General features: G+C 41.8%; 1 protein-coding gene across 1 annotated transcript in view; it reads right to left on the minus strand.

Moving 5' to 3' along the window:
- Positions 1 to 26,748, minus strand: part of LOC124551367 (venom protease-like) — a 143,231-nt gene that overhangs the window by 71,836 nt on the left and 44,647 nt on the right. Inside the window, exon 4 of the mRNA XM_047126402.1 lies at positions 170 to 268. Within this exon, the coding sequence (XP_046982358.1) occupies positions 170 to 268 (99 nt within the window). The remainder of the gene's footprint in view (positions 1 to 169; positions 269 to 26,748) is intronic.

Below are 26,748 nucleotides of genomic sequence, written 5' to 3' on the forward strand. Positions count from 1 at the left end.
GTCAGAAGTGCCCAAGAAATTGTACATTTTTCAGCATGTGCAGTACACAGTAAAAAATCACACTCTGGCAAGAAACAGGAGAGCTTTCAAAACAACTGAAATGAACTTAATTCTGTACTGCATCTATTATAGAAACGTGTCGCAAAGTCAACACTGTCGGTACACTTACAGTTAGAGATCCGTCCCCAGCCACTGATGAGAGGACGTTGTCCCACGTAGGTTTTATTGACGTCGGCTTTGAGAGGTAGCGGCACTGTCTTGATGCAAGCTGGAGGAGAAATTGTTTCAAATCAGACTGACAGTGTGTTAGATTTGGAGCCTCTAAATGTGAAATGCTGTAACTAGCTTAAGACACTGAACGAATCAGCAGTACTGTGAGATGGTAATACAGGTGGCTATCAGAATAATAGCGGCAGATGCCAGAGTGTAGACGCCAACTATTCCGCGAAAGCCTGATTACGAAGTACTACTACCATTAAGTCGTAACAGTCGCCTAAGTACCACTGGCTGTCTGTCAGGTCACTTTGACCTGATATTCATACTCTCTCTTTGTTCTTCGCTTTCCTCTCGCTCTTTACCGTCTTAGTAACACCGTAAAGGAAGAGGAATTAGTATGAAAGTATATCATCACGTGATGCGAGTCTCTAAACCATCTTTTAGAGAAAACTTTGAACATAGCTGCTAAGGTTCAGTGACCGTGTCAGAATTATATAATATTAAGTCAAATTGACGAGGTTTCGACGCTACTATGAGCGTCGTCTTCAGAATTAGACTAACTGTTCTAAAACATATTAACTATATAATACATTAATAAAATTAAAGTTTGTACTGACTGGAAAAAGATGCAGTACTTACAAGTCACACATTAAAAAAGATCTAAGCCGGAAAGGCGACGTCATGAATAGTTGTAAGTAAGATAGCGAGCCGCTAAGGGCTGCTCGTACTTTAGTGAACAAGGGTTGCAGCAAGACTTGTCGTCTTCAGAATTAGACTAACTGTTCTAAAACATATTAAGTATATAATACATTAATAAAATTAAGCCTTTCCGGCTTACATCTTCTTTAATATGTGACTTGTAAGTACTGCATCTTTTTCCAGTCAGTAGAAACTTTAGTTTTATTAATGTATTATATACTTAATATGTTTTAGAACAGTTAGTCTAATTCTGAAGACGACGCTCATAGTAGCGTCGAAACCTGGTCAATTTTGACTTAATATTTGTGACCGAGGGCTTATTTGTTCTAACATCTTTTAGGTTTTTGTTATTTTTTGTTTGTTTCTGATGTTGTTTTGTTTGAATGACGTGAGCTGAGGCGAGATCTGTGTATACCGGGACGAAACAGACCTTAACAGTTCCTATTTTTGCCGACAGAATACAGCTCTGATACAGAGACGATATGTTCACCCTATGAAGGTAGGGTAACCTACAGTTCACGATACTTCGCCTAACGTGACCTCATTTTGACGTCACCCACAGTTATCGAAGACCGCAGTTTCAAACCAACGGCACAATGAAGATTCATAAAAAACTCGTCGTTGTTGGTACGATTTATTATAATTAAACGTCACTTAATGACGTATCAGAGGTAAATTTCTTCTTAAAATGTAAGAGATCAATGTTTTGAAAATTTATTTTGGTGTGGTGATTAAAAGCGTGGTGTAATAAAGTGGAATGTAGTTATGTAGCTGCTTCGTGCCCTGCCACATCCTAATTTTTGTTCACCTTTTCATTTCTCAGGTTTGTGGCAGTTCCATATTAATTTAATATGGGCTTGGGCAAATAACAGTGGCCTTGAGAACAGAGTTCCAGGGTTCAAAGAAACACAGCAGAGGAAAGGAAATACAGTACTAATCTGACTACAGCGGATCTTGAAAGTGACCACCAGTCATCTCTTGGCACTTTTGTGCTCTGGTCAGCAAGCTGAAGGCAGATCGAAGCTGGGGCGCTGGAATTGCTGCAGTCTCATTTGAAATGTTCTGCTGCAGTCCTTGAAAATTATGATGGCTGTTGCGATACACCTTAGACTTTATGGCTCCACTCACACTACTTTCCCAGTAGTGTTACTCATGGTGAAAAAATTCTCTTCGCTGATGACAGCATTATTATAGTTACTGAGAAAAAGCAACTGAAACTCTCTAGGAAGTTTACGATTCGTCAATAAGCAATAAAGTGACATTGAACATAAAGAAAACTGATGCCAAGAATTTCAGTTTGAAGAGGAAACATGACAATGTCAAATTAAATGTAGATGGCACCTCTATAGGCTGAGTAACAAATGCAATGTTTCTAGGAATGAATATTGATTCTCAGTTGAAGTGGTGTGAACGCACAATGGTACTTGCAAACAGAATGTCATCAGCATGTTATGGCCTTAGAATCCTGTCATCAGTGTGTGACATGCAGTGTCTTTTAGATACATACTATTCATATGTACACTCAGTTCTTAGCTATGGAATTCTTTTTTGGTGAACAAACGCACAAAATATGAACACAGTTTTCAAACTCCAGAAAAGAGCCATAAGAATAACAAACAAAAGTACTAGTCGAGCCTCATTGTGAAGATCTGTTCAGAACACTGGGGATTTTAACTTCTCCATGTGAATACATTTACCAGTCAGCAGCACACATCAAAAATAACATTGGTAATTACTGCCCAAACAGCTCTGTCCATGACCATGCAACAAGAGATAGACTCAACTTACATTTACCAAGAAAAAATAAACATAAAACTCAAAACAGCATTTTATACCAAGGAACAAAACTGTACAATAAATTACCAAAAGAGATTAAAGAAATTGCAAAAATACACTTATTTAAAAAGGCAGCTAAAAAGTACCTGATTGCAATACATTTTATACATTGAAGGATTACTTAGATAAAACAGAGTAGGGGTTTGATAAAAAAATATTATACTGGGTGGCCCAAAAAGGATGGTCGGATTTGAACTGCGTAGTACCATTGAAAGGTGAGGAGGGGGGACCACTGCCGGCCGTCTGCAAGTCGGCCATTACACCCAGTTTGCCACGAGATGGCGCAGTGGACGGTCGAGCATCGTGTTTTTGCTGTGGAACAGTTTTTCAGAAATGATGAATCGTTTATTACTGTGCAACGATTGTTTCGACAACGTTTTGGTGTAGCGCGTGATGGACCCATTCCAGATCGCAGATCCATATCACGTTGGGTGACTGCATTCTGGACAACAGGGTCTGTCAAAAGTGGTAAATCTACAGGGCGTACACGTACGGCAGTTACTCCACAGAACATTGATGATGTTAGAGCGTCAGTGCTGCAAAGCCCGCGTCGTTCCACTAGGCGTCGTGCTCAAACTTTAGGCCTCAGCCGTAGTTCGTTGCAGCGTATTTTAAGCCGTGAGTTACAGTTTCACCCATACAAAATTATGATCACGCAAAAGCTGTATGATCGTGATTTTGAGCAGCGAAGACGATTTTGTGAATCAATGCTTGACATTTTGTACTCTAATAATGATGTTGTGCTTCTTATGTCAGATGAAGCCCATTTCCATTTAGACGGCTATGTCAATAAACAAAACTGCAGGTATTGGGCAGCAGATAATCCCAGAGAATTGCACCAAAAGCCTCTTCATAGTGCTAAGGTAACAGTCTGGTGTGGAATTTCAAGATTGGGGATTGTTGGTCCTTATTTTTTTGAGGAGAACAACGCTACAGTCACAGTGAACTCGAAACGTTACGTTAACATGCTATGTAGCTTTTTGGTGCCGAAACTGCGAGAGTTACATGTAAATCGAGATCGAATTTGGTTTCAACAGGACGGGGCCACGGCCCACACAGCCAATGACTCCATGTGTGTTTTAAGGCGGATGTTCACCCACCACATCATCTCGCGTTTTGGAGATGTCCACTGGCCCGCGAGATCACCTGACCTCTCAGCCTGTGATTTTTTTCTTTGGGGATACCTAAAGTCAAAAGTCTACGTAAAGAAGCCCCGAAACGTAATTGATCTGAAGGAGGCAATCAGTGCGGAAATTATGGCAATTCAAGAAGAAACAGTAGTGAAAGTGATGGAAAATTTCGAGGAAAGACTTGTGGAATGCATCACCGAGGAAGGACACCATCTTCCGGAAGTCATTTTTCATACATGATTTTTTGTGGTTAGTTCTTGTAATTGGGTGCCTGGGAGCATTTAGTTACGTAATTGAATAAAATTAATTTGTAAAACTGAAGGAATTATAGTTATTTAAAATGTGACCATCCTTTTTGGGCCACCCTGTACAAATAAATAATAATAATGATTATAAAACAAACAACATTCCACACAAAACCTTCACTTTACGTTTTTCCCTTCTTTTTTCCTTTCTAGAAGTACTTACCCCCAAGCTATACACAGCACAATACAAACACCTATTCTTCTTTATGAGCTCAACAGCTCACTCATTATGGATGGATGCTGACTCAGTTTTTCAGGATAGCAAATGGGAAGTTGCGGTACAGAAAATCGCCCAGAGATAACCAGTGTGTGTGTGTCTGTGTGTGTGTTTGTGTAGTGAGTGAAGTGTTACGAAACAATGTGTGCATAGTGCGTGCAGTGACTGAACGTGAGATATGAGTGAACAGTGTGGCATTACATTATTTAATAAGTTATTTGTAAAAAAAAGTATTGCATACCAGGAGTAAATCTAATGATTGTCTCTAACTAGAAGTCTGTAAATATATGTGTATACGAATTAGCTTATGTTAAATTGGTCTAAACTTGCAAATACTTTGACATGTCCTATATCCTCGTAAAAAGAGATCTACGGATAAATAAAGCTACTACTACTACTACTATTACTACTACACAAAGAAATTGCTTACTGACGGGTCAGGTGACCTGGGTGGCCAGCTAGGGCTGCAACCCAGGTGGAGGTCTCTAGAGTTGATTCGGTAGGACTCAGAAGCCTTTTCAGGTGAACTGCAGCCACAGTTCCTGGTGTGCAGTCGCATTCAAAACAGACCCTGTCTGACGCCATTTTGGGACTAAACGTTGCCAGGCACTCTTCAATGGCATTTTGACACCATTAAAGTTGTCAGCAAACAACTGACCGCACTGTTTCCACGACTCTGTCGCCAAGTTAACTTTCCACAATGAACATCCGCTGCTCTACTGTGAGTACCATCGTTCACACTGACACAGCGCCCAACAGGCTCTGAATCGATATGGAAGAGGTGGACATGTCCGAAAGAACAGATACCATACAGTTAATGCTCACCGGCCAATTGACCATCTTCTTCTGTGCGGATGCACAAACAGTGCCCGAACTCTTATGGGAATCGGCAAAAAGCCGCGTGTAATGAGTATAATGGGCAGGGGGGCTATGACTATATAGTGTGGGACAATAAGCTGGGAATGTGGGTCTCACGGGAGGCGTGCCAGAGATAAGTCCCAGCTGTCGCACTATCCTCTGTGTCCTCGGTGGCTCAGATGGATAGAGCGTCTGCTATATAGGCAGGACATCCCAGGTTCGAGTCCCGGTTGGAGCACACATTTTCAACTGTCACCGTTGATTTATATCAACGCTTGTATGCTGCTAGGGGTATTCATTTCATTGTAATTTAGTGCGCCCTACTTTTATTTCCGGCCGGAGTGGCCGTGCGGTTCTAGGCGCTGCAGTCTGGAACCGAGCGACCGCTACGGTCGCAGGTTCGAATCCTGCCTCGAGCATGGATGTGTGTGATGTCCTTAGGTTAGTTAGGTTTAAGTAGTTCTAAGTTCTAGGCGACTGATGACCTCAGAAGTTAAGTCGCATAGTGCTAAGAGCCATTTGAACCCATTTTTTGAACCTACTTTTATTCGCCCCACCATGCATAAGTACGTTCTGTACATGAAAGAGCGCGCTTTCTCTCTCTCAGGAGTGAATTATCATTGTCCATAATTTACAAACTAAACAAAAAGAATGGAAATGCGATGACATACTGAAATCATGTTGATCACCTGGTAAAACAAATTACCAGTCAGCATGAATAGGAAAGAAAGGATTGACACATTTGGATTGGAATGAAAAGGCAGCTTAGTCTCCGCCATCTTTACAGTTATATGACAGTTTATAAGCTAAAGTTACTTCTCTTCTAAACAAAGGTCTGTAACAAAAGTACATCTTCAACTGCCAATATTACGTTTCTGGTCATTTAATTACAAGAAATTTTACCAGTAGCGACGCGCCTTCGAGAAATCCTCAAAGTGTTGCCGTTTTGAAGCAGCATTTATTCATTGGGCATAAGATAAACAAGCTGATCCTTCAATTCGTCTCCTAGAATGACTAATTACCTTTTATAAGTACAGACCAACTCCTGAAACTAGATTCTCTAAAAATAAATTTATCTTGTTTAATATAAACGTTATGGAACTCAATGCTGGCTGACTTCAGCCTATTTATTTATTTATGTGTTATGAACGCTTATAATGAAAATAGTTAGCACAACTTTTTAGGTAAGTTTCGATGCTAACTGTTGTCAACACTTTAATCTCTCTCTCATCAACAGCCCAGTCCATAAACAAAGTAACTTCGAGCTCAACGTACACCGCAGTAAAGAAGAAACATAACCTCCAGTGCTCTCTTCTTGAGGAGCACGTTATTATTTTTGAACTTAATGCTCAACTCACATGTTGTGAACCAAACACTCACGAAAGTCGAAAGACTGCTCTTTTCGTCTTCGATAGACCGTATGACGTCAAAATGATATCACTTTTGTACGAAATCTCGTGAACTATAGGTTATCAATCAAAGAATCACTCAAAGTAATGAAATCTCTATCGAAGTGACAATGTGTTAATTAAACTTGAAGGCTATTAATTGTTGTGAGTCTTTTATGTATATGGTTGTCCTAAAGGATATGAACTTTGAAAGTAGTTTACGGAAATGGTTGTCTTAAAAGCAATGAACTTTCGGAATTGACCTTTGAAAGAAATTCAATAATAGAATTTGCAGAAAATAAAAAAGCAATGTTTCTTTGTGAGCTAGTTGTTGCGTAAAAAGAGCGACTTTTAGCTTCAGCTCATGTGTTATTTGGAGTGAATAACTAATTACGAACAAAATATATAATATAGTTTTAGTCATTTAATTACCAGATAATTATTTATAGCTCAATATTTATTGCAAATAAATGCCTAATTCTATTTGCATGATATTTAAGCGCAGAGCTGTAAAATCACTGTAACGTTAAGAAGTATGAAACTTCCTTTTCCATTTACCCTACAGAGTTTATAGCTCAGTGCAAGAGTCTGAAAAATAAATATTTGGTTCAGCTTCCAGATGCGAAGAGTAAATGTGGGCTGCTGAGGAATGTACAAAATACATTGATAAGCCAAAACATTACGACCATCTGTTTAATAGCTTGTTTGGCCGTTTGTTTCGAAACGAAATACATCATCGATTCTGTATATCAGGGATCCGACAGTGTGTTGGTAGGTTCGTAGAGGTATGAGACATTAGATGTTACGTACAGATCACGCAAGTCGCGTAAATAACGGGCGGCTGATTTGCGTACGCGCGGATGGCTCCATATAGCGGCGCAGGTGGGTTCCATAGTATTTACATCAGACGAATTTAGTTGTCGAAACATCAACGTTAGTTCATTAAAATGCGCCTCAAACTACTGTAGCACTGTTCTGGCTGGAAGAGAGCAAGCGTGAAGAAATACAGACGGTTCACAGCTGTCATCGTATCTTCGATTACTACCAAACGTCCCATGCAAGCGCAGGAGAATGTCTCCCATAGCATAATACTGCTCCCACCAGCCTGCGCTGCACTTTTCGAGCCCCCATTCACCTCAATGACTGCGTTTATGCAGACACCGTCGACCTAGTTTGTCCGCAGCTCGTAGTCTAGTGGCTAGCATTGCTGCCTCTGGATCAGGGGTCCTGGGTTCGATTCCCGGCCGGGTTGGGGATTTTCTCTGACGGTGGACTGGGTGTTTGTGTTGTCCTCATTATTTCATCATCGTGACTGGCTAGATTGAATTGTGAAAAAATTGGACTGTGAAAGAATTGGGACTATGTACGGGCGCTGATGACTGCGCAGTTGAGCGCCCCACAAACCAAACATCATCATCATCATCATCAACGACTTGGTTTGCAAAAATTTGATTATACCGAAGAGCCGACACATCCCCACTGATCAACGGTCGAATCCCAATGGTTCCGTGTCCACTGCAATCGCAACTGAAGATCTCGTTGGGTCAACATGTGAACGCATAGGGGTTGTCTGCAGCTCCACGTTCACCAATGTACAATGAATGGTGTGCTCCAAAACACTTCTCTGCGCACTATCATTGTGCTCTTTCGGCAGAGATGCCGCAGATCACAATATATCCCACTTTACAGAGCAGACAAGCCTCCCAACCCCACGTTCTGTGAAGAGTCGAGGACGTCCAACAATCCAGCGCATAGTGGTAGTTTCACTGTCCTCCTAACTCTTTCCATATATTCGACCAGCTGCGCCGTTATCGAGATACTGGTCCACAGGGTCTGCTTAATACACCACTGGCCATTAAAATTGCTACACCACGAAGATAACGTGCTACAGACGCGAAATATAACCGACAGGAAGAAGATGCTGTGATATGCAAATGATTACCTTTTCAGAGCATTCACACAAGGTTGGCACCGGTGGCAACACCCACAACGTGCCGACATGAGGAAAGTTTTCAACCGCTTTCTCATACACAAACAGCAGTTGACTGGTGTTGCCTGGTGAAACGTTGTTGTGCTGCATCGTGTAAGGAGGAGAAATGCGTACCATCACGTTTCCGACTTTGATGAAGGTCGGATTGTAGCCTATCGCGATTGCGGTTTATCTTGTCGCGACATTGCTGCTCGCGTTTGTTGAGATCCAATGACTGTTACCTGTATATGGAATCGGTGGGTTCAGGAGGGTAATACGGAACGCCATGCTGGATCCCAACGGCCTCGTATCACTAGCAGTCGAGATGACATGTATCTTATCCGCATGGCTGCAGCGGATCGTGCAGCCACGTCTCGATCCCTGAGTCACAGATGGGGACGTTTGCAAGACAACCATCTGCACGAACAGTTCGACGACGTTTGCAGCACCATGGACTACCAGCTTGGAGACCGTGGCTGCGGTTACCCTTGACGCTGCATCACAGACAGGAGCGCCTGCGATGGTGTACTCAACGACGAACCTTGGTGCACGAATGGCAAAACGTCATTTTTTCGGATGGTTCCAGGTTCTGTTTACAGCATTATGATGGTTGCATCCGTGTTTGGCGACATCGCAGCGAACGCACATTGGAAGCGTGTATTCGTCATCGCCATACTGGCGTATCACCCGGGGTGAAGGTATGGGGTGCCATCGGTTACACGTCTCGGTCACCTCTTGTTCGCATTGACGGCACTTTCAACAGTGGACGTTACATTTAAGATGTGTTACGACCCGTGGCTCTACCCTTCATTCGATCCCTGCGAAACCCTACAGTTCAGCAGGATAATGCACGTCCTCATGTTGCAGGTCTTGTATGGGCCTTTCTGGATACAGAAAAAGTTCGACTGCGGCCCTGGCCAGCACATTCTCCATATCTCTCACCAATTGAAAACGTCTGGTCAATGGTGTCCGAGCAACTGGCTCGTCACAATACGCCAGTCACTACTATTGAGGAACTGTGGTATCGTGTTGAAACTGCTTCGGCAGCTGTACCTGTACACGCCATCCAATATCTGTTTGACTCAACGCCCAGGCGTATCAAGGCCGTTATTACGGCCAGAGGTGGTTGTTCTGGGTACTGATTTCCCAGGATCTATGCACCCAAATTGCGTGGAAATGTTATCACATGTCAGTTCTAGTATAATATATTCGTCCAATGAATACCCGTTTATCATCTGCATTTCTTCTTGGAGTAGCAATTTTAATGGCCAGTAGTGTAATAATCTGTCCTTAGTCAAAGTCGCTTATCTCAATGTATTTCTCATTTCCAGCCCATACCTTCGCTAGGGTAATCCCTCGGCCGTGTCAGCTCCGCTTACATACTTTCGCCACTGCGTCACATGCACGCATTCAACGTCGCGTTGGGGAGTGGTCGTAATGTTCTGGCTTATCAGTTAAGGACTGGTGTGGCCATAATTCCTTTCATAGCCGATAAAATCAGAGGCTGTGTGGACTGACAATAATATGTAACTTTGCGTGGCAGGCGACTGGAAAGCATCACCATGGGTTTGGACAATGGTACACCTACTAGTAAATGAACAGAAAATATAATCATTTATCACGAGGCTTGATATTCCAAAGAGACTACAAAGACACACTTACACCAATTACTGTGCATAGTGCCTTTTAATTACTTTTTCTTGTCGCGATTTGTACATGACCTATGAAGAGTCGCTTTTTTATCTTATATACGGCTTCTTTCGGCACCCAAGGCCATACACAATTGTTGCTTTGCGCAAAGACAAAAAAGATGTTAGAAAGCGGTTCATGTAGTATATATTATAATGCGATTAGAAATGTACATTGTAAAGTGAACTAAATGTAATGAAATGTCAAATGTTGCATAGCATCTCGTCTTAATGTTAAGAATGTCACCTTAAGCTACAACTCAAATATCTCACATAAAGTAGATTTAAAATATATTACAAATGTCGTACACTAGGATAGAGACTAGAGTAAATTACACATAATAAAAGATTAAATGCTACATAGCAATTTGCTATTACATTACGAGACACAAAAAACAGGTAATGCATCAACTTGCATCTAAATTTTCCTGAATCTACTCAGAAAAAAATGTTCAAATGTGTGTGAAATCTTATGGGACTTAACTGCTAAGGTCATCAGTACCTAAGCTTACACACTACTTAACCTAAATTATCCTAAGGACAAACACACACACCCATGCCCGAGGGAGGACTCGAACTTCCGCCGGGACCAGCCGCATAGTCCATGACTGCAGCGCCTTACGAGGGAACCTCCCCATCGCACCCAATCAGATTTAGTTATAAGTTGGCACAGGGACAACTGAGAAGTCCACGCGCAAGGTAATCAACATCAATGGAAGTGTGAGTTTACGAGCGCCGTGGTCCCGTGGTTAGCGTGAGAAGCTGCGGAATGAGAGGTCCTTGGTTCAAGTCTTCTCTCGAGTGAAAAGTTTAATTTTTTATTTTCAGACAATTATCAAAGTTCAGGCACTCACACATAATCAACTTCACTCTCCAAAATTCCAGGCCATGTTCAGATTTGCTTGGACATATGCAGGATTTGACGGTCTACACACAGAAACATTTGAAAACGTAAAAAACACATGTTTTGACAGAGCACAGGGAAAACTGTGCGACTGTGTAACTGTTGCATTCATTTGTTGCAGTTTATCTGACAAACTCTTATGTTTTCATCACTTTTTTGGGAGTGATTATTACATCCACAAGAAAACCTAAATCGGGCAAGCTAGAAGAATCTTTTTGCCCATTCGCTTGTGACGTCCTTAGGTTAGTTAGGTTTAACTAGTTCTAAGTTCTAGGGGACTAATGACCTCAGCAGTTGAGTCCCATAGTGCTCAGAGCCATTTGAACCATTTTTTTGCCCATTCGCCAAGTCTGCAAGTTAGGTGGGTCGACAACATATTCCTGTCATGTGACGAACATGCCGTCACCAGTGTTGTATAGAATATATCAGACGCGTTTTCCTGTGGAGGAATCGGTTGACGTATGACCTTGCGATCAAATGTTTTCGGTTCCTACTGGAGAGGCACGTCCTTTCGTCTACTAATCGCACGGTTTTGCGGTGCGGTCGCAAAATACAGACACTAAACTTATTACAGTGAACAGAGACGTCAATGAATGAACGGACAGATCGTAACATTGCGAAAATAAAGGAAGCAATATTTTCACTCAAGGGAAGACTCACATTGCCCTTGATGTTGCCTATCTTGCGCATGGACTACTCAGTTTGTATACTTTGCTTATTTTTCCATAGTTCCACACAACTTCTTCCTGTTTTCTCGATTGATCTGTGTTCAGTTCTTCAAGGTCTATCCACTGCGTCAATTTATAACTAAATCTGAGGGGGGTGCGATGGGGAGGTTCCCTTGTTAGACCGCTCGGCTGAATCTATTCAGAAGCAAGGCGAACTAGTGCAAGATATGGAGAGTCGGTGGCCGGCCACTGTGGCCGAGTGGTTCTAGGCGCTTCAGTCTAGAACCGCGCCACCGCTATGGTCGCAGGTTCGAATCCAGCCTCGGGCATGGATGTGTGTTGCGACGGTACGTCACATAAACGGACATTTGGAGAAAGAGAAAGTAAGTTTTTGTTGTGCGACTTGTGAATTATAAACTATTTCTGGACTGTGTACGTGTGCTCCCTGTATAAGAAGGATTAAAAAAGTTAAATAATACCACCAAAAATCACGAATAGCGATGTGGTATAAAAATAGAAGTACATTCTTTTTATCTGTGTAATGAAAATGAACATGACCAGAGACTGTTACTTTATTGAAAGCGCTCCTGTTTTTGTTTCGTATAGCGGTAGGCCGCCATTGTAGTGCTGTCTCATAATTAACTTAAGTTTTATCTGTATTTTTTTAAAAATATAATAGAAATGATTGTTAGAAAGTGTGTATTATTGACTTAGTTGTCACCTCTCATGATCGCAACCATTAATTATAATTAACAAAGTTTTTACAGAACTTCATAGTGCAGGGAGCTCATCTCCCCTAGAAGTATTTAGTCGGTCATTAAGTTGACTGTATTATTTAATTAAAATTTCATGTCATAATATTAAATGTAAATGTGAGAGGTTTCTCTACCTTGATCTTACAATAGTCTCAGAGTTAGTAAAAATAGATTTCGTTTATTAATATTTAGAATACTTAATGAGTTCAGTATGTTTCGAGTTTGGCCACCTAACGGCTGATGAGATTCTCTCCAGTTTTGCCTTGCAAATAATGAACAAGAAATATTGAAAATCAATACATTCCGCTATATCTCATCTAATCTTTGTATAGTTTGGTACATAAATAATCAGTAGCCACTGAGTCCCATATTAATAATTACAGTTTGCGTAAGAATACGCGTATTTTCTTTTCTAAATAGCAGCGCTCACGCAAACTATTTATTAGAAGGCGGTGAGTCGCACGTTGTGTTCAAAAAATATTATATCGTACGTACTTCGGGCAGGCGATGTCCGTACGAGTGTTATCGCGGTATAAGTTAATTAAAAGTCTCATTCTAGCCTACAATATTTAAAGCCACCCCAAGCAAAATCATAAAATATATAATTATAAAAATAATAAAATATATAATTATCCCACCCACGCACATATACACTTATACCGTGAAAGTGTGATGTCCTCAGGTTAGGTAGGTTTAAGGAGTTCTGAGTTCTAGGGGACTGATGATCTCAGATATTAAGTCCCATAGTGCTCAGAGCCAGCCATTTGGAGAGTCGGTGATTAATTAGCCGACAATAAGTGCCATGAAAGGATAGCAGAGAATAGTGTGGATAAAAATGCTACAGCAATGTGTGGACAAACCTGATATCATAAACCTAAAATGTAACATTGTAAGACGCACTGTACGACATGTCTGAAGGTAACAACAGCAGGCAACAGAATTTGTAAAATAGTACTTGATTTTCTGAGGAAGTTAAATACAGTAAATGACGCGTTGGAGGATATCTCAGAAGAAATGTCAAGCAAAGTAAGCCACTGACAGCAAGTAACACAACAAGAAGTCAGTGCATCTCTACACACTAATGAGATGTTTACCAGATGCTAGGAAAGTACTGATCAAGGCTCGGTTTGCTATGTACGAGCCAAACAGGGGGGATTACGTAGACAATCACGTATGATCAGAAGCAGCTGGTCCCACAGTCAGACTTATTCACACCGTAATCCATCGAAAATTCTTTGGAAGGCGTCGAAGTATTCTATACTTCTCAAGTATTCAGCTCCTGTGAGCAAGTGCCTCCATCTTATGTAGTTTTCTCAGAATGTTATCAATATTGATGAAACTCTGCCTTCCCCTGCGTAAACAACATGTAAAGATAGATTTGTCTGCGACACGTTTTCTTCCTCTTTCCGTACGTTCTCTGTACGTATTTAGTTTTAAAGTTCTTGCCAGTTTTACCGATGTAGCATACTTTAGATTCATTACTCTCCATTCTACGGATGCCTACTATTTCTAATTTCTTCCTATTAGGAACAGTAGTTTTGTTTTTGCTGATGACAATATTTTCCAGGATCATCCTTGTCCTGACATCCAAGTAAAGGATTATTTCACCTCCGGAACACATCATCCAAGAAAATACCATCATCAATATGTAATACAGTAAACGTTCATGCCCTCGAAAAGAAAAAGGCTGTAGTGTCACTTTACATTCAGCTTTTTTCAGTACCAAAACAGTAAACCATGTTGGCTAAAATTAAAATGGCCTCTTCCCTATGCTTTTGACAAGAATAGCTACAAATGTTTGTCAAAAGTACAAAACAAATGTCATATTATGACCTTGTGCAAGCTGCAGGCCCAGCAGAGAAGAAGAAAGGTCATACAGCCATCCAGGCTGTTGCCACTGCTACTGCCCCTATTCAGAAACAACTAAATTAGTTTGGCATTTGCACAGAAATCCCACCACTGAGGTTGCCCTTATGGCACAGCCATCTGTATCGTTCAGCCACACAGGATACCCACTTCACCGAGGATACTCATTAATTACTGATTCCCATTTATTAGTACAGAACCGTACAGGGTATGTCTGAAGCACCTCCAAGGTTTCACATGACGGCTGCGCGAAAATTACAAGTCATGCAGGAAAATGACACATATCTCTCCGAGTTTCAGTCCGTAATAGTCACAGTGATGTAGTAGCACTTTACATTTTATGAATTAATATGCCCTGTCATCTGCAAAATGTTAGAGGAACGTCTGAACTGAATCTTCGTTTACAATACAACTTGTAAAATTTGTGCATTCCCGTAAAATCCAGCCATTAGCCTTTCTTAAGGCTTACCATTGCTGCATTTGACTTGTACAGAGCTGTAGCTGGTTGCAACTCGCCTGTCGAACTATTTTCGTAGCTGGTTTCATAAACAAAATGACCAGTAGACATAGCTAAAAATGTTCTGGGGTTTGGTCTAGAGATCTTTTAGTGTTGGCTTCCTTTATAACTCATGTTCCGTAAATTACGAATCTTTACTTGCACTCTTTCCTTCTCACTGATGAATATCCTGGGTCCTGTTATGTAACTGTGTCTTAGACAGAAGTATCACTGTACGGTTTAGGTTCCTGATGCCCTCTTGACAGTCATTTCCTGTTTTGTTTCCGATTGGTGGCCATCAAATCTGAATTCATACTGATGTGCTTTAATTTTGGTTATCTGTATCTGTGTGAGTGTTAGGGCATGCACTTTCATATGTGTGTGCATGTTATTTTAATATGTGTTCTTTGATAGGTCTCTTAGGGTATTAAATAATGTTTTACTGCAGAGTAATGTTTGATCATTGACTACTTTTTCGCCCTGTGTGATTGCTTCTTGGATTTGGTCCTTTTCGTATTGTTAGTATGAGGTACCGATGATTACTGTGTTTTAAGATGTGGAGCTCTGAATTTGCGCGCCTAGGGAGGTGGTTGTTTGCTATGAGGTAAACTCCAAGTGTGGAGAGTGTGGTGTCGATTTTCAGTGCTCTTAAATATTCCAAGTATCTTGTTCGGAAATCTCTATATGTCTGCTCAATATATATCGAATTACATTTCCAGTTTAATTGGTATAAACCTATTTTGTTGAATTTATCTATGATTGTGTTTGATATTTTAAACTATTTTTGCAGTGTATTGTTTGTTTTGTATATTACATGTACTCCCTGTTGCCTCATAATGTTCTTACTCTGTTGTTATTTCATAAATGTCATAGAGTGCCATGTTTTATTGCTTTTAGTCGTTTCCTCATTTATTGTGCTTTACTTGTGCTTACCTTTGGCTTAATTTTTCAGCCTTATTTTGTAACCATTATCTGCAGCAAAATCTGTCAGATTAAGTGTAGTTCTTGTTTGTAGCTATCTTTATTCATTGGAATTCTGTTTACTCTGTCCAAAAGGTATCTCAGGACGGCCAGCTTGTGGGCTGTGGGTTGATTTGACCTGTTGTGTGTTGCTGTATTAGTTGATTTAGCTTTTGCGTGTACTGAGAACTGGTGATTGTGGTTTTTGTTTACTAATATAAGGTGGAGAACGTGTGTTTTTTGTCTCTTTCAATATCAAGTGTAAAGGGGATTTTTGGATGGGCAATATTGCTATCTGATCCCTGTGTAACAGTATTTCTAGTTATGTGATTGATGACTAAATTATGTCATTAACATAACAGTACATATACGAGGGTTAGTCCAATGAAATCCTTAAATTTGTAATAACAGAACGAAATTTCAGGCCGTGATCCTGTAAGTTGGTGGGTCTGAAACAAACAGCGTGCAGAATGGCCTGTAGGTGGCAGCATAGTGCAGATGCACACGTACCGTCGCAGTAAGAGTGTAAAAATGGCCGCCCCACTTGCGACTTGCACCTGGGAAGAGCAGCGTTCTGTTATTCGGTGTTTGCGTAGTGAAGGTGTGAAACTCTTTTAAATTCATCGACGAACGAAGGTTCAGTACGGTGATGCATGCTTGTCACAGCAGCAAGTCTGCGAATGGAGCAGGAAGCTCGCAAGTTCTTCAGTGGAAGATGCTCCTCGTCCAGATCAGGCACGAGTTGTGGCTCCAGAGAACGTTGCAGCAGTTGAAGCCATAGTGAAGGAAAACCGCCAAGTGACACCGAATGACATTGCAGCATGTTTACAGATAAGTCATGGGACAGCAAACCACATTGTGCAGGATGTGCTCCAGTTTCACAAAGTGCCTGCAAGATGGGTGCCACGGCGAAGAGAGCGAGCAAGGAATGGCGCCATTTCACATCACCAAAACCATCAGCAGGGAAGGTTATGCTGCCTCTCTTTTGGGACGAAAAAGGCGTCATTTTGGAGCGTTACATGCCTAGACGGACCACTGTCACCAGTGCATCATACACGGATCTCCTAAAAAATCATCTGCGACCTGCAATCAAATCAAAGCGACGTGGATTGCTGTCAGCAGGTGTCCTTTTGCAACATGACAATGCAAGCCTCCACACTGCCCGTACAACAGTTGCAACAATCACAGACCTGCATTTTGAGTGCCTTCCTCATCCACCATACTCACCAGACCTTGCCCCAAATGATTTCCATATGTTTGGACCACTCAAAGACGTAATGGGAGGAAAGAAGTTCCGTTCTGATGAAGAGGAACGCTACGCTGTGTATGAGTGGTTACGTGGACTACCAAAAGAATTTTTTTCTAAAGGAACTTATGCACTTTTTAAGCCCTGGAGGACTTGTATTGAGCGTGGGGGAGATTATGTTGAAAAGTGATACAGCTTTGTACCACTTCTGACAATAAATAATATTTAAATAAGTATTTAAGCTTTTCATTTGACTCACCCTCATATATATTTGTTAGTATGGTTTAGATTTCATTATTTCTTCAGTGTTTTGTTTTCAAGTTGATAAAGGTAAATATTGGCCAGTAAGCCACTCCTGGATGATCCCATGGGAATTCCTTCCTGTTATATACAAAATTAATGTATAAACTTGAAATAAATTTATCGTGTCATTGTTTTCAAAATGATTGAAACTTTTTTGTCTGGGCATAGGCTACCACTTTTCCACAGTATATAATTTTTAAAGGTTGTATTGTAAACAATAATTCAGTTCAGATGTTGCCCTAACATCCTTAAGCTGCAGACAATGTGCAGTATTTATTTAGACCTGTGCTGATTTCTTTTGGCACCCACAGGTTACATAAAATAACAAAAGGGAAGGAAGATGCGACAATTAAATAACACTAATATCATGCAACACATTCCTAACCTTCATAAAATCTTTATGTATATATTTCAAGAACAATAAAAGGAGGAAGACCAATTGAAGGTGCCACAATCATTGTGAAATATGCTTGGGTATTAAACAAAACAATAATTGCACTTCTGGAGAAAGACATACCCTCTAAATTTCATCATTACTATTTTTCTGTGTGCACAGATACAGAGCTTAAAATTCTCATAGGATGAATTCATTGTCAAGCCAAGCATTTTCCTCAGAGTTCTACAGCAAATACAGAAGTATAGCAATGCTGCCCATCCAACTCATATCAAATACTATGTTTAACAAAATATGTATATCCATCCATGTTATTCCAAACTATGTCAATGTTAATATAAACGAAATGTCACCTAGAACTTAATACACAAAAACAAAACAGAATTGGTCATACTTGTAAAAGAGAACTGTCCTCAAATAAATGCTGATTAATGCCACACTATACAAAAACAAGCTTACAATTAGGCACTCACTTTAAACTGTCTGCAATTCTTTGTCACATTACTGAGCAGGTGAAATCCCACATAGAAACTATAACGGAAAAGAAACTGGAGAAACAAGACCAGAAACTGAAGAAACAGTAAACAAAAATCACACAATAGAAACAACAGATATCAGCATACAGAGATACATTCTATAAAAGAAATGATGATTAACAGAAAAAAATCCTCAATGTAAGAAGAAAAACCTGTCCAAAAGGAACCAATTCACAATATAAACACATATTTCACGCAAAGTAAAACAGAAAACATCATTGCAGAAAGTGAATACACATTAAAACAGGAAGACAGGAGAGATACAGGGAACTTCAATGTAAAATTCGTCTCAGGACTGGTATCAAAGTAAATCAGATGGATTACTAGAAAGGACACAAGAACTATCAATAATAACAAGACATACAGAGAGGAGAAAACAGCAAAGTGATAAACAACTAGCTGAAGACACATGAACTAGTGTTTACAAAAGCAGACAAGGGAACAACAGGCATGAAAGAGACTATACCAGGACTATAAACTGAAGTTCATTGCAGAAAACCAAATAACAAGACTAAAAAGTGTCCATACAAAAAATTCAAAGGATATGCACAAAAGTTATTAAAATACATCAAATCAATCCTCTCACAGAGCCAAATAGTCAGAATGAGATAAAACAAACACAGAGCATGTCCACTCAACAGTTTCCAAATAATTTACAGCCATGCTTTCAGAATAGCTTCACTTATCATTTAGCTAGGAACTTGCCCATTTCCCTACGAAATCGCTGTGTTTGGAGACTCAACATGCCTTACCTTGGCTGTTGTTTGGGGGTATCATGCAGACTATGGTGGCCTTGACGCATTTCCAGATGCTAACATTTTGGCCTGGAAGATGTGGAGTATAGCTGAGACTGCTGGAATACTAGCAAAAGTCCCATATGGTACTCTTGTTCCTTGTATGCCATTTGTTTTGTCAACCAGAAGAAGGAAGTTGAACGCTGATGAGTACCTGTTTATATAGGCTAAAGTTGGAAATGGGAATTGTAAAATAAAGATCAATGGTGACTGTATGTTATATTACAGACACTAAAAATTCCTTATCTCCTTTCCTTATCTACTTTTTTAAAAAAAGTGAGCTAAATGACAAAATCAAGAAAATTAATTTCGTCCTGCCTATTTACGGCTGTATACGGACGTTTAAGATAGGCAATTTGGCAACACTGTAATTACATGTACGTTTACTACTTCTGTGAGCATGTACCAGTAGCTTCGTGCAGTTGGTGCATTGGATAGATTTCTGGGTTAGCATGCAGGAGGTCGAGGGTTCGATCCTTAGTCGAGACATATTTGTTTTTATTTGCCAATTTCATTTTGGACTACAATACGCTAGTATACACTGGTTCCTAAGCCATATGTATACATTTACGAAGTATAGTGCGTTGTAATGGTAAACATAACATAAACGTCGTCAGACAAGTCATAAATAGACAGTTGAAACAAATGACCTGTCATAGGACAGAATAACTACAAAAACCATATCAGTTTCGAGAAGTTAAAGATGGCTGCACATTTTCATTTATACCACATACAGTGCGTCTGCACAGATGTAACATATTAGCAATCAGTGACAGTAATAAATTCCATAATAATGACCGCATGTACAAAAGAATACATTGTCTGAGCAGACGCGAAAAGTGACTCCTTGCACGTCCAAGCATTGCACGGTCCGCTGGACCATACATCTCTGGACTCTCCGCAACATGGCTGCATCCACAGATGCTGCGCTATCAGTTCTTCCACATACGTTCGCAGGGTAGAATACATGTTCTCCTTCAAGTGTTACCACAGAAATAAATCCAAGGGATTTAGGTCAGATGAATGTGGAGGCCATACAACTGAACCTCCCTGTTAGAGCAATTTCCCAGGAAATGTCTAAATACCGGCGAACATTAATTCTTAAGTGAGGAGGTGCACTATCATATTGGAACCATGAAGTCTGCCGACCATCAAGTGGGGCATCTTTCAGTGCATCAGGCAGATAGTTTGAGAGTAATTCATGATAGCGTCATACAGTCAACCGGCCAGGCACCAAGTGTGGAGCAAATCTCCTGTCTCCCAATATTTCGCCCTAGACGTTGATGCCAAAGGGAACTTAATATCCATGGTTGTTTCCGCAGGGGTCGCACTGGTTCCCGTCAGATCACCGAAGTTATCGCTGTCGGAATGGGCTAGCACTGGGATGGGTGGCCATCCAGTCTGCCGAGCGCTGTTGGCAAGCGGGGTGCACTCAGCCCTTGTGAAGCAAACTGAGGAACTACTTGACTGGGAAGTACCGGCTACGGTCTCATAAACTGACATACTGCTGGGAGAGCGGTGTGCTGACCACATGCCCCTCCATATCCGCGTCCAGTGACGCCTGTGGGCTGAGGATGACTTGGTGGTCGGTCGGTATGGTTGGGTCTTCAAGGCCTGATCGGACGGTGTTTACATTAGTACCAATTGTGATATGCACTGCTTATAAATCTTGTACTTGGGTGCCCCTGGCGCCCCTGTCAGCATGTCACCCGAAGTGACCGCTGCTATAGTACAATTAAAATTGCTTGATAGTTGACACTTCATGCTTTGTAGTTGATTTCCTCCAATTAGAGAGCACAAAGTCACACCTGAACCGTTCGCCGTTGCCAAACTTAACAACAGTTGATCAGATACCTTCCAATTACTTGTCTGGCTTTCTTTGTTGATATGTTTGGATCCCAAATTGTGGGTCTGGCTCTTATTTCGTATTTCGTCACACGTGATAACCATACCAAACACAACATATACGCACACACATACGCACACACAAACACACACACACACACACACACACACACACACACACACACACACACACACACACACACACACAAAATGATGCTAACGAAATACACACGTTTCATATGGAGCACTAGCCACACGATATTGTATCCTTCCGCGCAAGACGCGATTCAGCGTCATTTATACAGAGGTCGGATTACATTTCATAAGCCTCGCACCACATTACGTAAAGCCAAATTTCCGACGGCTGTCGATCGTTGCGACTGGAACACCAGAGTTGTAGATACGAAAGCTTCTTCCAGAGGAATTGCATGGTTTAGTGATTAACTTACAAATCTAACCAGTCGAAAGTCGAAGGTTCGAATATTACCAAATGCAGCGAATTTTCTTTTATTTTTCTAAATCTAGTTAATTTTATTCAATTAACTGGTTTAAATGTATTTTTTTTACTTCTAATACTTTACCAAATTATTTTCGTTATCGTATTGGCTTTTCATTTGCTCTTATTTTTCTTTGCATCATTATTTTTTCACTTTTAGACTGCTTGTACTGCCTATAATCTGGAAACAAGTGTCGACGCGAACTTCTCATCGGTTAATAATGGGGCATCCCACGTAGCCAGTGTGAGAAGAGTTTCAGGTAACCAGCGACAGCGAGAAATTGTAGTTTGCTTTTACCACCAAAACTGAAATTTGGCTGCAAAAGTGGCTATGAAAACAAATATATTATGAACCTTTTTCTGTTTTGAGTGTGCTCGTAGAGGTTAGCCTTAAACGCCGTCAGCAAAGCGATCGTAATTTTAGTTCTGCCGCAGATTGTTGATTGCCGTTTTCTCGGATACATTGTGCATCACGAGGGTGTAGTTAGGTTAGAACATGAGTTTAAATTCAGGGCTACAAAACGAGTCGTCTGCCGCAGTTCAGTCATTGGTCGCTTTAAATCAGATGTCGACAGAGCATCTCCTATTTCGGTCATACCTCGCAATGGCCGCTTCCAGCGTCGCTCGGCATTACACCTTAACTGCATTTCCGAAGTGAGCAGCAGCGCGGGATATGTAACTTCAAGATGGGACAGCTCAGCTGGCAAGGTCTCAGCGTCAGAAACGATATGTGCCCTGCGTTTCTGACGCTGAGACTTTGCCAGCTGAGCTGTCCCATCTTGAAGTTACATTTCGTCAAAATGGTTACAGTGATAGACAGATTGAACGTGCGTTGCGCTATCGACCAACTGTACATCAGGTGATTGATGATAATTCTGAGTCAACACCTAAGTCTACTGCCTTCTTGCCTTACGTAGGAAACACGTCCAATAAGATCGGTCGTATTTTACGGAAATACGATGTGAAATGTGTTTTCCGACCTCCATCTAAAATTAGAGCACTTTTGAGTTCCGTTAAGGATGATCTTGGACTGCGTAAGGCGGGTGTATATCGTGTCCCTTGTAGCTGCGGCATGGCATATATTGGTCAAACTATCAGGACCGTGGAGGACAGATGTACTGAGCATAAACGGCACACACGATTACAGCAGCCAAATAGATCTGCTATTGCCGAACATTGCTTGGATACTGGTCACTCCATGTTATATAATAACACCGAGATATTGGCATGCACGTCCAGCTATTGGGACAGTGTGATTCGGGAGGCAGTTGAGATTAAATTAGCGAGCAACCTTGTTAACAGGGATGGAGGTTTCTGTTTAAACTCTGTTTGGAATCCGGCTCTCTCCCTTGTCAAGAAACAGAGGGACAGACTCAATGCTACCTCACCTGCGAATTCATAGTCTCACTATCGATAGCTCTGACTTTGGCCATCTTTGGTGGCACTAGTGTTCAGTGTGTGTGTGTGTTATCTTTTCTGCTTGGGTCCGAGAACCGAGGTATTAAATTTGCATGTACGTCGCCTGTCCGTTGCAGTTTGCCTTGAAAATGGCGGGGTGTTCTCCCGCCGAAATATCGGCGGTCGCTGAAAGTGTTACCTGGCTAAATTCCCGGAAGTTATTTGAAAATCTCTATAGTAGTTCCTGAAATTTGCCCAAATACACAGGCAGAAATGGGCATGCAACATCAGTTTCTATATTTTCATTTTTCTGTATCTGGGCAGACAAATTAGCTTATGACTCTTTGTGTACCTCAACAAATGCTTTCATTATCTCTTAAAAGTTTTCAAACATTCATGCTACTTTTTGGACAATTTTTTGAATTCCCTATCTTAATATCCAGTTTTTTCTGAATTATTCTACATTATTTTTGTTACTCTTCCTTGTTTCCTTTCTGTATCTCATTTATTGTTGAACCTATATCATTACTTGATTTGGTTCTGGCGGTAGGTTGCACAGGAGCAAAAATACCCAATTGAACTGCTTACAGGAGGCTTTCGATAAGCACTGCTCCACATTTTTTTCTGAAAGCATATTGGGTTTATTCAGCATTCCAATAAACTATATTATTTCCCACTCTTTTGGCTTCAAAATCTTATTTTTTAACATAATCTTGTACCGTCCTTAGTGAAATATTACAAATAACTTGGAAATGAAAGTGAAAGAAAAAGAAAATTTTAATATTCGATTATAAGTAAACACGCACCGCTCAGGTGAGATACAATTTTCTCTCATGCGTATTATTATTATTATGTCAACTGAAAGTTGAGTGGGCTCAAGAACGAATAGTTGATGTGCGAAACATCATGAAAAGTGTGGATGGCAATCTTGTCAAATCGGACTTATTATACTGACTTTCAGCAGCATAAAACCTCTAGAATACGTGGTGATGAACACGTGATTCCTTCATGGGCACTCTTACCACATTTGCCACAAGTGGCTTCTCTCTTACACCCAAAAGTAGTATACCCAAACGCTGGCATTTGAAACAGCTCATTGGCTCGTATACATAAGGCCGCATGCTTTATCGAAGGAAACTAGTCTTAACGCCCAGAATGAGATTTTCACTCTGCAGCGGAGTGTGCGCTGATATGAAACTTCCTGGCAGATTAAAACCAAGTGCCGGACCGAGACTCGAACTCGGGACCTTTGCCTTTCGCGGGCAAGTGCTCTACCAGGAGAGTTTCTGTAAAGTTTGGAAAGTAGGAGAGGAGGTACTGGCGGAAGTAAAGCTGTGAGGACGGGGCGTCAGTCGTGCTTGGGTAGCTCAGTTGGTAGAGCACTTGCCCGCGCAAGGCAAAGGTCTCGAGTTCGAGTCTCGGTCCGACACACAGTTTTAATCTGCCAGGAAGTTTCAGCCTTAATTCTTGTTGTGCTGTTCCACCCTACTATAAGTGCTCTACCAGCTGAGCTACCCAAGCACGACTGACGCCCCGTCCTCACAGCTTTACTTCCGCCAGTACCTCCTCTCCTACTTTCCAAACTTTACAGAAACTCTCCTGGTAGAGCACTTGCCCGCGAAAGGCAAAGGTCCCGAGTTCGAGTCTCGGTCCGGCACATGGTTTTAATCTGCCAGGAAGTTTCATATCAGCGCACACTCCGCTGCAGAGTGAAAATCTCATTCTGGGCGTTAAGACTAGTTTCCTTCGATAAAGCATGCGGCCTTATGTATACGAGGCAATGAGCTGTTTCAAATGCCAGCGTTTGGGTATACTACTCTCGGGTGTAAGAGAGAAGCCACTTGTGGCAAATGTGGTAAGAGTGCCCATGAAGGAATCACGTGTTCATCACCACTGAAGTCTATGAATGGCTCAGGGGCTCACCCTCTCTGGAATCGGCGCTGCAGCACGTATCTCAAATAACAGAAGGTACAAGAGCTCATGAAGCACATCCCATATGGTGAGGCCAAAAAAGCCATGCTGCTCCCAGTGTTCGCTACCTCCTTTGCTTTGGTTCTTAAACAGCCCACGCAGAAAGCCGATGCTGCTACATGACCGGAGGTCGCTTGTGTCAGCAGCAACACCTGCGTTTCTGAAGTGCATCAGGAGTTACTTAGGCACCTGTACCTCTCTCAAGAGCTTCAGAAAAGGGCGTGGCAGGGCAGTGGCAGAGTTCAGAGCTCCCAGCCTCTCCAAAGATTCACTCTGGGATGCTGTCCAGTGCTGCCACTACCACTGCCTCAGCTGTGGCTCCAAACCCTACCCAGGCCAAAAAATCAAAGGTAAAGTGTCCACCGCTGATGAAGCCCGGAAGTAAACAGTCCGGTGATGTCGACGTCATTCTCTCTGACACCTCACAAGATTCTTCTGCAGAGCTAATGGACCTTGATATCGCACTTAGGCGATCATCTCGCCCCAAGACGGAGCTTCTGCCCACTATGGGCTCATCAGGGTGAAAGTGCGACCCTCGTGGTATTTGGCTCCCATATTACAGTGGAACATTAATGGGTTCAGGACATATTTCGAGGAACAGAAACTGCCGGTACAGGAATGCCCCCTGTGCTTGTGTTTGCAGGAAATGAATTTTGAAGTGTGTGATAGACCTGTACCACAGGGCTGTACACAATGTGACAAGGGTGACATAACTGGGGAAAGATCCAAAGGAGGCGTTGCTTTGTTTGTCAATAACAAGCACTGCTCCTGTGCTATCCCCCTTACTACTGACCAGCAGTTGAAGTTCATTTGTGTCAGAGGATCACTGCTTATTGTATTTACATCTACCAGATGCAATAGACTCTGAGGCTCTCACGGATCTTATAGAACAACTTCCTCACCCATTACACATCCTGGGAGACTTCAATGCCAGTCATGTCTTGTGGGGCTTGACTTGTACTTGCCCCCTGGGGGCGGGTTTTGGAGAACCTCATGATGTCTCACGAGCTATGCATCCTCAATATCGGTACACCTATTCATTTCTGTGCTGCTTCTGGGTCATTCTCAGCCATCGACATCTCTGTATCCTCTCCAGCCCTGGGCGACGCTGTTCAGTGGGAAGTCACTGACGACCTGCATTCCAGTGAGCACTTCAAAAAAAAAAAAAAAAAATGGCTCTGAGCACTATGGGACTTAACATCTGAGGTCATCAGTCCCCTAGAACTTAGAACTACTTAAACCTAACTAACCTAAGGACATCACACACATCCATGCCCGAGGCAGGATTCGAACCTGCGACCGTAGCAGTCGCGCGGCTCCAGACTGAAGCGCCTAGAACCGCTCGGCCACACCGGCCGGCCCAGTGAGCATTTCCCGCTCCGTATTCGTCTCCTGGGTGGAGTATTACCTGAACAGAAGGCACCAAACTGGATGGTCAGCAGAGCTAACTGGATGCCATTCAGCCAGCTGGCTGAGTTTAAACACTGCAACAAAGTCCAGGAATGGGCGGACCATAACACATGAGTGATCTGTCACGTCGCTGTATTATCCATCCCAGCGTCTTCAGGTCATCTTAGGAGGCATCCCGTACCTCGGTGTACCAATGAATGCCGTTTGGAAATCTGGGTCAGGCGCGCGGCTCTTCGACCTTTTAATTGCCGCCCAACTGCAGACACAGTCTTTCGAGTAGCGAGAGCCAAGAATCAACGCGTAATTACGGAGAGCGAGAAAAGGTAATGTCAAGCGTTCCTGCACTCTATAAACCGTTCCACTTGTTCTATGGATGTATGGGAAGCCATTCGGAGGTGTT

This window comes from Schistocerca americana, chromosome 9 (genome assembly GCF_021461395.2).
Source record: "Schistocerca americana isolate TAMUIC-IGC-003095 chromosome 9, iqSchAmer2.1, whole genome shotgun sequence".
In the NCBI taxonomy this organism is placed as follows: domain Eukaryota; kingdom Metazoa; phylum Arthropoda; class Insecta; order Orthoptera; family Acrididae; genus Schistocerca; species Schistocerca americana.